Source organism: Paramormyrops kingsleyae, chromosome 10, assembly GCF_048594095.1.
Source record: "Paramormyrops kingsleyae isolate MSU_618 chromosome 10, PKINGS_0.4, whole genome shotgun sequence".
NCBI lineage: Eukaryota > Metazoa > Chordata > Actinopteri > Osteoglossiformes > Mormyridae > Paramormyrops > Paramormyrops kingsleyae.
The window spans coordinates 16,021,041-16,037,472 of NC_132806.1; the positions used below are offsets into that span (position 1 = coordinate 16,021,041).

The following is a 16,432-nucleotide window of genomic DNA, read 5'->3' on the forward strand; positions in this document are numbered from 1 at the left end:
GTAGACCCAAGGAAAAAAGTGTCCTTCAATTGTAGGTTATTTGTCTTTGGAGGAAATAAGACATCTTACAATTTAGATTTTTTCAAATTTATTCTTATTTAAATTTCACAGCATGTCCTCTTCAGTGCACACCAAGAATAAATACGTTTCACATCAGTGAAAAAATAGATGCAAAAATACAATGTCCACTACAATGGACAAAAATGAATAGGTCGGGTCTCAGGAGGATATAGCACTGTTATTTAACCACAAGGTGTCGCCATTATCCTTTATTTAACCAGCTGGGCTAAGTTACTATGCGTGTATTTTCTCATTTATTTTCTTGAAGGATAATATTATTTGTATGTACTCTAAGCTACCGTTTGGATTGGGAATGTACTGTACTCATATACCTAGTTGTTCCAGACTGATGACAATACTGGGTGTAAACTGCATGATCACTGCTGGAATCCAATACAGCTCATTAAAGAATCACGTCCCCTCATCCTATTTTTTTGTATCCTGACCGGTACACCATTTTGTCTACTGTTACAAAACAACCGGCCGTCCCATTATTCCCTCAAGAATACATAGAATAACTAGGGTGCCCCTGAGGAGAGGTTTTGGAACTGAAGTGGTGTTCATCTAGCCATCCAAGATATCAGGAACCTCTTGTTAATGCTACTGTTAATTTACATATCTTTTAATGTTAAATTGTGTTTCTTCAGAGCAAATATACACTTACTACCCAGACAAATAGCTTTCAACATTTTCTTTGACTTCCTAAGACTTTAACACTGTACTGCATATTAGGGCTCGGCAAAAAAATAGATTTTTCGATATATCGTTTTTTAAAATGTAGTCGATTCAAAATCGATTCTCAATGGACACGTATCGATTTTTTCGATATTTATTTACACAACGATTAAACGTAAGATTTACGCTAATCTTATTACTAGTCTAATCCACTAGGTGTCATCCCCTTATTTACCTTGCGCTATGTTACAATGGAGAGTCCGTTATTCATTCATTTCATTCATAAAATGGCGGATTCAGGTGCGTTCCCGATACCAACCACACCTTCAAATAAAAAGTCAGAGGTATGGAAGCATTTCACATTGCGCAAGAAAGATAAAGTTACAGTGGACAAGAACACAGCTATATGCCTGATTTGTAACTCTGAGGTGAAATGCTGTAGTAATACTACAAATCTGCGGAGCCATTTGACAAGACATCACCCAGACGTGCAGATTCTAGCACCCCCGCAGCCTAACAGACAACCAGAGGCATTCAAAAGTAAAATTCCTCACAATTCACCTCGTGCACAAAACATCACTGAATCGATTGCATTATTTATTTGCAAAGATTTAAGACCATATGTACCAGAGTGTTTTGGATACACTAGATTTCTTTTGAAGACTGTTTAAAATATAATTTTGAGACTTTTATTTTATTATTATTTTCTATGATTAATTACGGGACTTCTGTCCTGATGGATCACGTCACACTTACCTGGCATGTAGAGCGGATTATCGGGGAGTACAGGTGGGGGGGTGTGTGTGAATTTTGATTGTATATTTATTTGGTTTTTTTTTTCATAAGAACATGTTTTGTTGTTATTTTGGTAAAGTAGAAGATGTCTGTGTTCTTTTTGTCACTTAATGTTTAATGTGAGTTGTAATTATTTTTGAGGTTTTTCTAAAAATCTCTCCCCCGTCTGTTATGGAATAATCCGCGCCCTTGGTTTAGTGGAGTGGAATTCCTGTTTCGCTCTCTGTTTGAAACATGCCATGACGGTGAGAGGAATGTGTAATCTGCGCGTGATATAAGTTAATTAACTATGTGTATGTGTGACATTTATTATGGTTGACCGGGTGTTTGAGTTTTCCCTAATATGGGATATCCATGGTGATGTCTGGAGAGAACACAGCCACACTCTCTGTTATTGCACCATTGCACGCACAGCTCCTTGATGAGATGCGCTCGAGTGACAGTGATTCTACTGTCATTAAGGAACTCAAATCTGCCATGCATGACAACTTGAAGTTGAGGTATGTTTATAAATACAGCTATCTATAAAATATAAAATGTGTGTTAATGTTATAAAAGATTACATTTTTGTTAATTGTAAGTTTGTGTTGATGCCATAATGTTATTTAAATGTGGTTATCTATCTTTACAGATATGAAAATCTAAAAGAGAAGCTGCATGTTGTGTCTGCCTTGGACCCTCGTTTCAAATCTCTCCCTTTCATCTCTGAAGAGGAACGGGAGGACACATTCACATCATTGGTAAGTGAGATGGTCACTCTGAGTCTTGAGCAAGTTAAGGCACATGATGTAAGTCGTGTAAAGGTTTAAAACTGAAAATTGAAGCCAACCAATATATATATTAACAGCATATACAGTAAATATAATAAATTAAAGTAACACAAAAACATTTCTGTGTGGTGGTGGGCAAAATTACATTCAAATAAAATATTAATTGATAGTTTCCTTGTTTTTTAACTATCAGCAGCAAGAATCTGACAGTGCTGGTTACGGAGGCAGTGCACCTGTACAGGAGCAAAAATCCCTTGGTGAAGATGACTCCTCCCCAGCCCCATCAAAGAGGTCAAAAGAATCCTGTGCGCTGTTGGATCTGCTCGGTGCAGCCTATGCACTAGTGGCTAAAGTAGTCACTTCTACTGCAGACAGGGCACGGGAAGAAGTTGGCAAATACAGAGACGTTACACCTATACCTCTCTCAGAAGATCCACTTAAGTGGTGGTGTAAGCATGAAGGAGTGTACCCTCTTTTGTCTCTCCAGGCAAAACGTTATCTTTGTGTTCCAGGGACAAGTGTCCCAGCTGAAAGAATTTTCTCCACAGCTGGGGACATTATTACTGCTCAAAGAAGTTGCCTTCTGGCAGAGCATGTTGACCAACTCCTTTTCTTGCAAAAAAAATTACAGTTTCCAGTGAGGCAGTGTTACTGTATCCATATTCTTCAAAATATCTCCTTTTGGGTTCAACAGAAGAAATAATTCACACATGCATGAATGGCAGAATTTTATTTTTTGGGTGAAGTATTTACACTGTTCATAGGCTTGCAGCCTACATGTTACAACTAATGCTGTGAGATTTTATGTCTTAATGTCTGACATAAAATAACCATCATCAACCATCATCATCATCATCAAGGCATGCGACTGTTCTGACTTGTCCAATTTCCAGCATCAGTTTTTCATCTGATGAAATCAATTCTGTTTATTCATTAACATTTGAAACATTTGGAGTCACGTGATGCCTTCGACCTAAGTGGCACGGTCCCGCTGAGCTCCCGCGAACGTCGCGCTATTTTCACCTTTTTACGCTGAACTGTGCGGCTATCTCACTGTAATTCTCAGCATTAAAGTCTTAACCATGTCAGGAACCGGTCCAGGGGCCTCATGTATAACGACGAGCGTAGAATTCACACTAAAACAAGGCGTACGGACAAAACTAGGAATGTGCGTAAGCAAGAAAAAATCCAGATGCATAAAACTGTGCGTAAGCACAGATCTACGCACATTCCCTTTATAAATCCCAATGAGCGTGAAATTTAACGTACGTGAACGAGCCCACAGCCACCCCCCCGACCCGCCCATAATTATGAATATTTGCATATGTAAATCTGTATAAATGCCCGCTTTGTTCTATGTTTTTCTTAAACAACAATGAATAAACCACGTGGGAAAAAGAAGTATTTCAGTGAGTGCGAAGTGGAGGTCATGTTAACAGAAATCGAGAAAAGAAAAGTGATATTATTTGGTGGTATAAGTGGCATCAGCAATAAACGAAAGTTGACGGAGTGGCACAGCGTGGCAGAGTCAGTTAAAAGTGTTGGTTCTGAAAATGGCACGGTGGCCAAAATTAAAAAGAAGTGGTCGGACATTAAAATCGACGTGAAAAAACGAGCGGCCGCTCACCGTAAGAGTCTTAAAAGCACAGGCGGAGGTTGCAGAATTCCCGGTATCACACCCTTTGAGCAACTAGTTGCTGCGATGATTGGGGACACACTTTTATCGGGTGAGGGGGACGCCGATGTCAGCGCGGGTGAGTTTTTCTCGTACCATACTTGTTTGAATTACTTGCATGTTTATGAATAACACGTAGGGCGCAGATGCGGTGTTACTTTAGTTTATTCTCTTTGTTTATTCTTACAGACAATAGTACAAGAGGTGCCCCCAGTGCATTAATAGAGTACATTAATAAAATGAAAGTGCTTTCTATTTACATAAGCATAAGCAAATTCGTTCTCTGAAGGTGACTTTATAGCAATGTGCGCGCAGTCGATAATTCGACTACATTTGGAAAACCGGACATCGCTGCGAATTGCGCTTTAATGTTTGCCTGTTCACCCAGTGTAGGGAAAATTTATATATCTCGATGACAAGCGGATTATGCCATCCCATACAGCTGGCATGGCACGACTCAGTGATGACTGAGAAATGCCTGATCGGTCCGCAAGTTCACGCTGAAAAGCACCTGTGGCTAAAAATCCGAGGGTGGAGAGAACTTGTACAGGTACCGGTAAGGCGCAATTTCTTGCAGTCTTCCTCCGTAAAGCTGGCTCCAGTTCAGCACACAGCTCCAAGAGGATAGCTCTTGGAAATCTGAATCGACTTAGTAACCAGTCATCATCATGAGCCAAGAAATCACTGTGATCCCTGAATACGCGCTCTCTTCTGACTCTTCCATTTGCTATGTCCTCTAACAATGCAAGAGCAGCCATGGTTGGAATATTTTTTGTCTTTCCCTGCACCGTTTTATTGTCACAGATTGATTACGATCAGGTGACCGATGGCCAATTAATTTCGGTGTATTTCATGCAGACCGCGTCATGAATGCGAGTGTGACACAGTGAAACTGCAGTAGCACTCTTAGGTGCCTCCATTTTGCCAAATCGAGCAGAAACTTGCGTACGCCTTGTCTAGGGTTGCCGTGAGAATGTGCGTGGCGGTACGCCAAGTTTAGTTTTTATACATCTCGACGTGAGCGTGGAAACGGGCGTGCGCAACATTTTTGTGCGTAAGCACCGTTTATACATGAGGCCCCAGGTGCCTCCCAACTGGAAACTAGACGGGGCCGCACGATGACAAAAGGCCAAGCGACCGCTAATCAAGGTAACAAAGATGGCGGTCCCCCGGCCGAACAGTCCAGCCTTGCACAGGCTGTAACTGATAATTTAAGTGCCTTCCTGGACGAGAAATTTACTCGTTTCGAATCAACGTTAGACGCAATTACAACCCGTTTAGAGGACAATACGACACGTATCACAGAAGCAGAGAGCCGCATCTCCCAGACTGAAGACAAAGTAGCGGAACTTCATAACAAGATTGCGGCGCTGGAAAGAACTGTACAGTCCCTCTCGGAGAGGGCAGATGACGCCGAAAACCGCAGCCGGCGAGACAATATTCGCATCGTAGGTTTGAAAGAAGGAGCGGAGGGTCGTAGACCTGTTGAGTTTTTCCAGACTTGGTTGCCGAAACTGCTGGGAATTGAGACCAAGCATGACAGTTAAAATTGACCGGGCGCATAGAACACTTGGTCCGCTCAAACCCAACCGCACACGCCCTGTGTTGATCAAGCTGCATAACTACTCGGACAAGACTAAAATACTGGCAGCTGCTAAGAAGAAGGGCCATCTCACATATGAGGGCAGTGACATTTTTATCACACAGGATCTGTCTGTCAAGGTCAGAGCGGCGAGACGGGCATACAATGACATCTGCGGTCAGCTCATTCAAAGAAGAGTCCGTTTCGTGATGCGATACCCTGCCAACCTCTGTTTCAACTTTAATGGATCGGACTACTCCTTCCACTGTGCACAAGATGCACAGCCGTTTTTGAGCGGGTTGGTCTAATATTGTTCTACTTATGCGAATGGGGGGGAGGAGCGCACAATAGGTAAATATGTGGACAGACAGGTACTTTAAAGACATTTCACAGTTCATGTATAGACTTTCTTCCTGATTCTGTACCTGCTATGTGCTAATTTGGTGCTGAGTGACTGTGCCCAGCTAGAGCTTATATGTTATAGCCGCTTAGTTACTGTTATGCAAGATTTAGCGTGATGGGAGCGGGAGGGATAGATAGAGTTTTACTCCGTCTTTCGGTGTGGTGTGGCTACTTTTTTTCACGTTCTCCACACATTCGTATTCGAGCTTGATTGTGGGGATGGGAAGTGTTTATCAAACTTCGTTTTTGGTAAAGGGGTGGGGTGGTTATGGTTCTGTTCTGGGTGTTTCGTTGTTCCTTATTATGACCATTCTTTGCTGTTCTAACAACACAAGACCCTTTCATGCTTGGACTTATATATTATTAAGACTATTTCAATATAGTGGTGCGGTTTGGTTATGAGTGATCTTAAATGTATTAGCCTTAATGTAAAAGGTATTAACCATGTTATCAAAAGGCAAAAACTTCTTTCTTTTTTCCAGAAGGAGAAATGTCAAATTGCATTGTTGCAAGAAACCCACCTCTCTGATACAGAGCATATGAAGTTGCGGAGAAACTGGGTTGGTCAGGTTTTTTTCTCTTCTTTTAAGTCTAATAGTAGGGGAGTTGCGATTCTTTTTCATAAAAATCTATCCTTTAAATATGAGAAATCAGTTACAGATAATGAAGGTCGTTACATACTGCTCTCAGGTTTTTTGTATGGGGAACATGTTTTGATTGGTTGTATCTATGCTCCCACGGTATATGAGCCTCAATTTTTTTCTAAGTTATTGGCTGACATTTCTTCATTTTCATGCTCTCGCATACTCTTGGGAGGGGATTTTAACTGCGTACTAGAACCATCTATAGATCAGTCCCCTACCAGAAGAGTTAGGCAAAGGAAAAGTCTTAGGCTTTCAGAATTTTGCAAGGATCTGGAACTGTTTGATGTTTGGAGGTTAGCTCATATGAGGGAGAAAGATTATACTTTTTACTCTCAGCCCCATCAAACATTTTCACGCATCGATTTATTTCTAGTATCGCAAGAGTTATTGGATAGAACAGTGGACTGCTCCATTGGGATTAGGACTCTGTCTGACCACTCTCCGATTGCAATGACTGTTTGTCCTCCGTATAGAGATCCATACTGTAGACAGTGGCGACTTAACCCTTCATTATTGAGCTGTCCTAAATTTCTGCAGTTTCTCAAACAACAGTGGAAATTTTTTATTGAAACTAATAAAGCTCCCGAAATCACTCCGTCAGTCTTATGGGAGTCAGCAAAAGCCTATTTAAGAGGTGTAATTATATCTTACACCTCAGCTAAAAAGAAAGCTGCAAGGGAAAATATAGTGGAACTTGAAAAGAAAATTCAGATTCTGGAAGGAGATTTTAAATTGTCACCTTCCAGAGGTGTGTCCCAGCAGCTTACTGCAGCCCGTTTGGCTTTAGATCAGCTATTAACCAAGAAGGTCGAATCATCTCTCTTCTTTGCCAGGCATAGACTTTATGAGTCAGGAAATAAACCTGGTCGACTTCTTGCACGGCTGGCTAGGGGGAGGACAGAGACTAATGTAATCTCATCCTTAAAGGATACTTCAGGGGCTCATAGGTTTGAAAACAAATATATTAACGAAATTATGAAAGAATATTATCAAAATCTTTACTCATCAGAATGTCAGTCAACAGAGCAAAGAATGAATCTTTTTCTTAATAAAATTGGACTCCCCTCTCTCACAGCTGATGAGCAAGCAGACCTCTGTAGGCCAATTGCAGAAGAGGAAGTTCTTTATTCCATAAAGTCGCTAAGAGGAGGAAAGGCCCCTGGGCCCGATGGTTTTTGTCCAGAATTTTATAAAAAAATGGGAAAAGAAATAGCAGGATCACTTACTGAAATGTTTGTAGATTCGCTGAAAAAGGGGCAGCTTCCGCCCACTTTAAACTTGGCAAATATTTCTTTAATTCTTAAAAAGAATAAACCATCCGATTTATGTAGTTCTTATAGTCCCATTAGCTTAATTGGGGTCGATGCTAAGATACTTTCTAAGCTATTGGCTAGAAGACTTGAGGTGGTTCTTCCTAACCTTATAAACCCAGACCAGACGGGCTTTATACAGAAGCGTTTTTCTGTCACAAATATAAGGAGACTCTTGAATGTTATTCAATATACCAATCAACAAAATTGTGAAGCAATCTCTGTATCTTTAGATGCAGAGAAGGCTTTTGACAGGGTTGCATGGTGCTACCTGTTTGGGGCCCTGCAGAGATTCGGTATAGAGGGAGAATTTTTAAAATGGATTCAAACCATCTACCATTCCCCTATGTCTTGTGTTATTACTAATGGTCTACGGTCAGATCCTTTCCCACTTGCCAGAGGCACCAGACAGGGATGTCCACTGAGCCCTCTTTTGTTTGCACTGGCTTTGGAACCTCTAGCAGAGGCTATTAGACAGAATAAAGATATAAAGGGTATATCGATGAGAGGTGATGAGCATAAAATTGCATTGTATGCAGACGACATTCTGTTGTTTTTATCATCACCTGAATTATCTATACCAGCAACATTATCATTATTTGATGAATTTAGTTTAATCTCAGGATACAAAATTAACTTTAACAAATCAGAAGCATTACCATTAGGTAATTTTGATACTGAATCTTTAATTAATTTCCCCTTTAAATGGTCGAAATCTGGATTTGTTTATCTTGGGATTAATGTATCAGTTGATTTAAATAAATTATGGAAACTTAATTATGCTCCGATTATTCATACCGTTAAAAGAGATTTAGACCGCTGGCAAGCACTTCCTCTTTCACTGCTTGGTAGATTAAGTTTAATCAAGATGAATATTCTCCCTCGATTATTGTACCCTCTTCAGATGCTACCCTTATGGTTAAGCAGGAAAATCTCTGCTCAGCTGGAATGTGCCTTTTCCAGATTTATATGGAGTGGAAAAAGGCCTAGTCAAAAGATTAAGTCTTTGCAGATGCCAGTGGAGCTGGGTGGATTAGCTATGCCAAACATCTTATATTATAACTGGGCTTGCCATTCCAGACTCATTTGGGAATGGTTTAGGTCTTATTATGATCTGTGTCCTACTGTGGATTCCTGGGCCTGTTTTCCACTCTCTGTCTGGAGCTTGTTTGCCTGTCCCTATAAGCATGATGATACAGTGAGGAAAAATCCAATACTCTACAGTTCTATCAAAGTTTGGCGGCAGATGTCCAGGTTCTTTGGGGGAGGTGAATCTATATTTATGTTGACTCCAATTTATTTGAATCAGGATTTTGTTCCTGGCATAGGCTCACCTCTCTTTAAGACATGGCACATGAAGGGGATTCGTGTACTAGGGGACCTATTCCAGGATGGCTCTCTAATGTCCTTCCAACAGTTACGACAGAAGTTTGATCTTCCAAATCAACATCACTTTGGATATTTGCAAATTCGGCACTATGCTATTTCAAAGCAAAAGCAGGTACCAGATTCCTTAGCAATTAGCAGGCTGGAGAGTTTTTTCATCAATACAACCAATGCCGCTCATTTTATTTCTAGATTTTATTCTTTTTTATATGCTAATGTCTCTGGACTTTTGAGCACAGTGGCCCGTAAATGGGAGCAAGATCTGGGTAATGTATATATAGACGATGACTGGCAGGAGGCTATGAAATGTGTTAGATCCACTTTCACTTGTAACCGGCTTAGAGAGACTCAATATAAGATTTTACACAGGTTACATATAACGCCAGTTTTAATGAACAAAATTGATCCCTCTATACCGGCTCTCTGTGTTAAGTGTCATATAGAATTGGGGACATACTTTCATTGTTTTTGGAGGTGCAAGTTCATTTCAAGATTCTGGAACTTTGTTGCTTATGAAATTAGCACCATTCTTAAAATAAAATTGAAAGTGGATCCTGGTCTTTTTCTTTTGGGGCTCCCGTCTAAAAGACAAGCAATGTCACTGACACTTGATGCAAAAGGTTATAGATTGCTAGATAAATTGCTACTTGTGGCAAGAAAGTGCATTCTTAATAGATGGATAAAAAACACTCCCCCCTCTGTCACACAATGGTACAGAGAGATTTTTGCAGTTTTGCCCCATGAGAGGCTAGCAGCTGTGCTTAAGGGTAATATAAATAGCTTTCAGAATGTATGGTCTCCTTTTATAGATCACTTGTCTCCAGGTGTGAGAAAAATGGTTTTATGTGTTAATTAGGGTCTTGAGGTGGTCAGATTCCTTAAAAATTCATAAGCATAAGGAATGGTCTTGGTTCTTTTGGGTTCTAGTGTTTTTTCGTGTGTGTGTGTTTGTTCTAAATGACATGTCTTTATTATAGTATGTTATTGGAGGGATTTAGGGAAATATTTCCTTTTTTGTGTGTGTGTGTGTGCTTTTACAGAGGCTGTGACTGCTGAATCTTGTGACTATTTAGACACTAATATTAACACCTGTTAAGTTTTTTTTTTTTTTTTTTTTAATATGCTCATTTGTTTATTCTTTTATTTATGTATTTGTTTTTATTGTTTGAATTGTTTTTGTATTCTGAAGTGAAATTCAGGTCACAATTCCTTAAAGACTTACTGTTAAGTGATTGTATTTCTGGAAAGCACATTGTACATTTATCCTGCCAATAAAAAAAAAAAAAAAAAACATTTGAAATATAGATTTGAGTTCTGTTTTACTGTACACAAGTGTACTTAAAATTAAAAAATGTTTATATATAGGTTTGTGGCTCTTAATTTCCTTTTATTAATTAACCACTTGTAATATTATGTTCACTGTTATTATTTTATAAATGTAGGATTTGTATTAAATCTATATTCATTCATATTGTCAAATCAAGAATTGAAATCGAATCGAGAATCGAATCGGAACATCTGAATCGATACCCAGCCCTACTGCATATCTCCTAATTTAACTTTTGATGAACTTCTTAAGTTTCTTATCTGTGTGCAATACATTTCTAAGCAATGCTAAACATATGCTCTTGCACATTCCCCCAGCCATGTAATCAGAGCTTGTGCTCTAAAAACGTCTGTTCCCAGTAGCCGTGATACAGCTTCACCCCCACAGAGCACTCACAAAATGCCCGCAATCTCCCCCACAATGACTGATGCATGTATATGTGCATAAGAACCAAGCCTTGAATCTCACCCCTCACCATCTCCATGTGGGCCAGCAAGGCCCTGTAGGCTAGATCTGGTTTGGTGCCAAACAGGTTAATATTCAAGCATAGGGACCCTGCCCTGTAGGGGATTGGGTAAGGGGGGGTGTGCAGGCTGAGGGAGGTTGGCTGCTCCAAGCTATCGGCCAACCATGTGAGGTTCCGTCTCCGCAGCACCTCAAGGTTGCTTTCCACCAGCTTCAAGGGCTGCCAGTCCTGAATAATCACATCACCAGGCAGCTCGATTTGAGAGGAAACACCGGGATCCAGCAGAATGTGCCTCAGCTGCTCCTCTTCCAAGACCACAAGTCTGGACTCCTGCTCCAGGCTTCCTGTCCCTGTTTCATGTTCCAGTTTAGCCCTTAAGGTGAAGAGATAGGCATCAAATGCCTCTGCCTCAATCTGAAGTGAGAGGATGGCCTGGAGCACAGAAAGGTGATGCAGAAGAGCAAAGGAGCATGAATGGATGAAAGGGGGAAAAGGAAAAGGAGTACCAGGAACAGGGAAAATTACTTAAAGGAGAGTGAAACACCTCAAGAGACACTTTTAGCAGAACTGATTTATGTTTGGTATTTTTTTCTTACCTACACTAGGATTATAATAATGAGATATTTTAATAAAAAAAAAAATCGAGATAATCAACAAGCTAGTCGTCCAACACCCACACCGAAAACACAATCACACAGACAAGCACGAAGCAGACAAATTACATTTTTTAGGCGAAAGAAAAACATTAATTATTTAAGGATAATCTACGAAACCGCTGCATTAAAACTAGCCAACAGCGGGGAGGTGGTTCTCAAACTTTTTACACCATGTACCACCTCAGCAGATAGTACTGTATGTTCTGTATTAGCTAGCGGCAAAGAAGCTATCAGTGTGTGGTACCATAGTTTGAGAAACACTGGTCTAAAGTAGATAAATGAATTCAACACAAATTTCTAAGACTCTTTTAGAAATGATCGAGGAGTTAACCATTTTTAACTGCATTGGAAACATGGCTACAAAGCGGAACTCAAAGTAGCATCATAAATCCTTCTGTCATCTTGTTTTGTGTGTAGGTTATGCCTACTTCCCCAACAAATCTATAATCGCCGGTTCCTCAGTGACTCCGACAGATTACTTGTCTGTTACCATCTCTTACCGATAATATCGTTAAATAGCAAAATCTACTGTAAGCTTACACGTTCCTCCCTAATTTGATCCACCCCCACTCACCCGCTTTGCCAACAGAGAGTACTTGGCCAGTATCTTAGGTCCTGGGTCTTTTCCCCAAGCCGACCTCTTCATCTTGACATTGGGGTAAAGCTGGCGGATGTACTGATTTGTGAATCTGATAATGACCCCAGCCAAGCCCTGGTCACGCTCTCTGGGACAGACACGCAGCCCCTCCAGGACCACCGTACTGCCCCCATCAACAATCAGCCCAGACTCCAGTGCCACCTGAGAGAACGTCACCACCATTATCATCATAATCATCATCGGCAAGAACATGCTCACTGTAAAATTTCCAGTATAATGTTGTAATGAGCTGCTACCCCCCAGTATCAAACCTGGTGCCCTACAAACTCCACAGATAACATAGATTCTCTCCAAACAATCCTCCATCTCACTTCTTCTTGCTTCTTAATGCTGGCTGACACCTTGCCCACTATACAGAGTCCTCTTACCAGCTTTCCATCTCTCTTGGCCAGAATCACCACCCTGTGTGGCTCCGTCATCCAGCTGTGATAGCGGTGAGGCAGGTAATCGTTGCCTTCGTATATGCCGTCTGAAATGGCCATCACGTCATCGTAATCTCCCGGGGATGCCAGCCAGAAGGTCAGCCCGCCGCTTTCGCCTATTTTGCCTCCCTTCATTGCTTACAAGCAGAGCTTTTCTTTTTGTTTATAAGATAAATCCACACGTCTTTGAATCTTCAGTGTATTGCTGTAATCAAGACGTTAAAATAGAGAACACAAGCAACCATTCAAGTTCATATGTGATTTTTATGAGACAAACAACATTGGTGCTACTTTGGCGTGTGTTTATTTTAAAGTAATATAAAACCAAAGGAATTTAACTGTACCTTGATTTCCTCAGCTAACTTAAAACTGGCCGATTTTACCGAAGCTATACTTTAAACCCCAAAAGTCCTACAATAAAAAATCTATAAAACAGCTTTTTAACTTAATACTGGACCCGTCCTTTGCTCCTCTCCAGATGTTGCCCCCTTCGCATGAAGGATGCTCTTTTAACCTGAACTACAATCTCACTTTGTCTTTGTTTTTTAACCACGGCTCAACACATATACGCTATTTATACTGTGACGCTGCTGCCCCGGTCAGTTCGGGTTAATTATTCAGGCTAAGTGTGTGTACTTGAGTATTTATGTGACCTAGTGCAGCACCTAGTGGCCCTCAAAAAATATGGCAACTTTTTACAAAATACAGCTCTGGAAAAAATAAACAGACCACTCCATATTTAAGATAAAATCTGTATTTTTAAATCCTGGCTTAATCCTGGTTCTGCTGGCAGAAGGTTACACTGCGAGGCAGAGGCTGCTTCCAGGCTCAGTTTGTAAGACAGCAGTACACAAGAACAAGGGAAGCAGGAGACACTGGGAGTGACCAAAGACCAGCCAGCTAGAGGGCAGAAGCAACTTTCTAATGGCATAGATGACTGTCAACTTATGTGGCAGTGCCTCATAAATCAGACGATGACCTCAAGTGACCTTCAAAAATAATAGGAAACATTAAGTGGTGTGAAGTGCACTGCTAGGACAGTTTGTATCAGGCTCCTAGAAGCAAGAAAGAAGCTCTTCATGAATGAGAATCAAGGAAAAGCCAAGCTGGAGTTTGCAAAATAATGGGTATTTTACACAGGCACATACTCATAAATGAAGTGAAACTGAATATTCTGCTGTGATCTCTTAATTTCTTCCAGAGCTGTTCATAATTTTGTATCCTTATACAGTCCTACATGTCACCTTTGCAATTTACAAATATTCATATTCATTTACGCACAATGTTAATGTCCTCATAAAAAATGTTGCAAAAATATTTTGTAGAATGTAGCTGTGTATAATTGTTTTACAGATTATTTAAGAGTAAAATCTGTGTAACTGTGCCAGGTTTCAGGCGGCTCCAAGAGCTGCTTACATTCTCACCAGCTTTAGAGAAAATCCTTTCAATGGAACAGAGGGCACAGATTTGCACATGTACTGTAGTCAGTTGCCAGCTTGAATAATCCCTTGTGGTTCATCCATTAAAAGAGTGGATGGTCAGTTCTGTGACTATGGTGTCCTTTCAAATACCTACACACAAATACATTGTGATCTATGTAGAATCATAATATTAACATTTAGGTTAATGTTTTACAGTTGGATATAAAACCTTATCGTTGGACCTCTGCAGTGTCACTGGCTGTGCTTCCCTGATGTTGTACCCCTAATCCATGCATTAACAGGCTCCAGAAACATTTATCCTTCCGTGCCTCAGATGAGGTTCCTGGTGGTGCAAAGGATTGTGTTAGGTCAGTGGAGGTATGCTCCACTGAAATGAGGTTTGCACACTCCCACGTCAGCCTTCTCACTGCCCACTGAACATTGCTTGAATTACTGAAGCCTTGTCCGTTGAACACCTGTTTCACCTGTTTTGTGTTGGAGTTGCTATTGCAAAACAGGATGCGAGTGGAAACTCAGACTTAATATGCAGTGTCGGCAGGAAGTCTGACCCATACCATAGCAGACTGGGAGAAGGAATAATGAAAACATGCTTATTTATTCATTTTGGTCATGAAATATGTTGTTAAATGTCAGTTTACATTTGGTAAGATTTTGTGTTACTTTGTTAAAATGGTCATTTTGTTTGTGTGTGTGTTTTGTTTTAAGGGGGCAGTGTTTGGCTCAGTGGGCTAAGCCTATGGCGATTAATTAGTCTCAAAACCCATGCACATAAAAACCAGGTAGGTCCACATGCCTTCTTATTTTTAACGCTAAATAATGGCTTTTTTCTGACCACTCTTCCATAAAGCCCAGCTCTATGGAGTGTATGGCGTATTGTGGTCCTATGGACAGATACTCCAGTCTCTGCTGTGGAACTCTGCAATTCATTCAGGGTTACCTTTGGTCTCCATGCTGCCTCTCTGATTAATGCTCTCCTTGCCCAGTCTGTGAGTTTTGGTGGGTGGCCCTCTCTTGGCAGGTTTGTTGTGGTACCATGTTCTTTCCATTTGAAGATGATGGATTTAATGGTGCTCCGGGGGATTATCAAAGATTTGGATATTTTTTTATAACCCAACCCTGACTTGTACTTCTCATTAACTTTGTCCCTGACTTGTTTGGAGAGCTCCTTGGTCTTCATGGTGTGATGCCTCTTGCTTAGTGCTGTTGCAGCCTCTGTGGCCTTTCAGAAAAGGTGTGTTTATACTGACAGATCAGTACTTTTGCAAGGCGCTGTAAGCCTCTGTGTCTATGCTCAGAAGGTCGCCAGTCTAAGCCAGGCCTCAGCGAGTCTGTGGGTCCTTGAGCAAAGCCCTTAATCCCCCCCAGCTCCCTGGGTTCCACAACAGGTGGCTGCCCTTCATGGCCAGCTTGCTCTCACCTATAGAAAGCAAGTTATGGGAGGTGTAAAGAGAATTTCCTCACAGGGATCAATAAAGTATTAATTATTATTATGTTTGATTGAACACCACAGTGTAATGTCTGAGAGTCAGACTTGTTTTGTCTTCATTGAGAATTGATGGGGTTTGACCTCTGTTCCTGTGAGGCAACAGCAGTCCTCTTCCTTATGCGTACCCCTTATTTTAATAAATGCTTTGATTATTCACCTATGTGTTGTAATAGATTCCGTTGTTTCAGCCTTAAGCAATGAACCAGACCAGAGACACTTTCTTTTGGAGGAAGAAGTTTATTTCCAGATAATGTTTTCTGGTGCAGACGATGTTGTTATGCCCAGTCTTCTCAGCCTTCTTATCCTAAATTGTGGGTGTGATACCAGCCTTTTCACGGAGTTTAATACAATAGATCATGTTTGATCACAGCCAATAGGAGCCCCGAGATAAAAGCACAGGAACCAGAAGATGGTGATGAATGACTCAGTTCCTTGATCATACTATCTTGTGGCAGCCTTTGGTAACTGATTTGCATTGAATAGCACCTTGCCTTTAGGTCTCAGTAGGGAGTGAGGGCAGGGTGGTTTTCTAATTACCATTACTATTACAGGAGGCCACACAAGCTAGGATTTCTGTCTTACAAAGTAATAGAACAACCAGTAATATAACAAAGTAACATGCTGTAATCTTGGTGTTCTTTTTTACTGGACTTTGATTAAACCCTTCAGTGGCTGG

General features: G+C 40.7%; 2 protein-coding genes and 1 long non-coding RNA gene across 4 annotated transcripts in view; 1 reads left to right on the top strand and 2 right to left on the bottom strand.

Moving 5' to 3' along the window:
• Nucleotides 1-16,432, bottom strand: part of LOC140593302 (probable N-acetyltransferase 16) — a 64,671-nt gene that overhangs the window by 25,287 nt on the left and 22,952 nt on the right. The window lies entirely within an intron of this gene.
• On the top strand, nt 166-5,316 carry LOC140593299 (uncharacterized). The gene is made up of 3 exons (XR_011993579.1): nt 166-2,030; nt 2,162-2,270; nt 2,494-5,316. It is a non-coding gene; the product is annotated as an uncharacterized lncRNA (long non-coding RNA).
• On the bottom strand, nt 10,602-13,392 carry LOC140593298 (probable N-acetyltransferase 16). Of its 2 annotated transcripts, none has more exons than XM_072717402.1 (4): nt 13,286-13,392; nt 12,775-13,033; nt 12,323-12,547; nt 10,602-11,524 (listed from the first exon to the last, which is right to left on the bottom strand). In XM_072717402.1, the coding sequence occupies exons 2-4, from the start codon at nt 12,961-12,963 to the stop codon at nt 10,952-10,954; spliced, it is 987 nt and encodes a 328-aa protein (XP_072573503.1). In that variant the 5' UTR covers nt 12,964-13,033; nt 13,286-13,392; the 3' UTR covers nt 10,602-10,951. The 2 variants fall into 2 exon arrangements, with proteins under 2 accessions (XP_072573503.1, XP_072573504.1); XM_072717403.1 differs by having other exon boundaries at nt 13,173-13,330.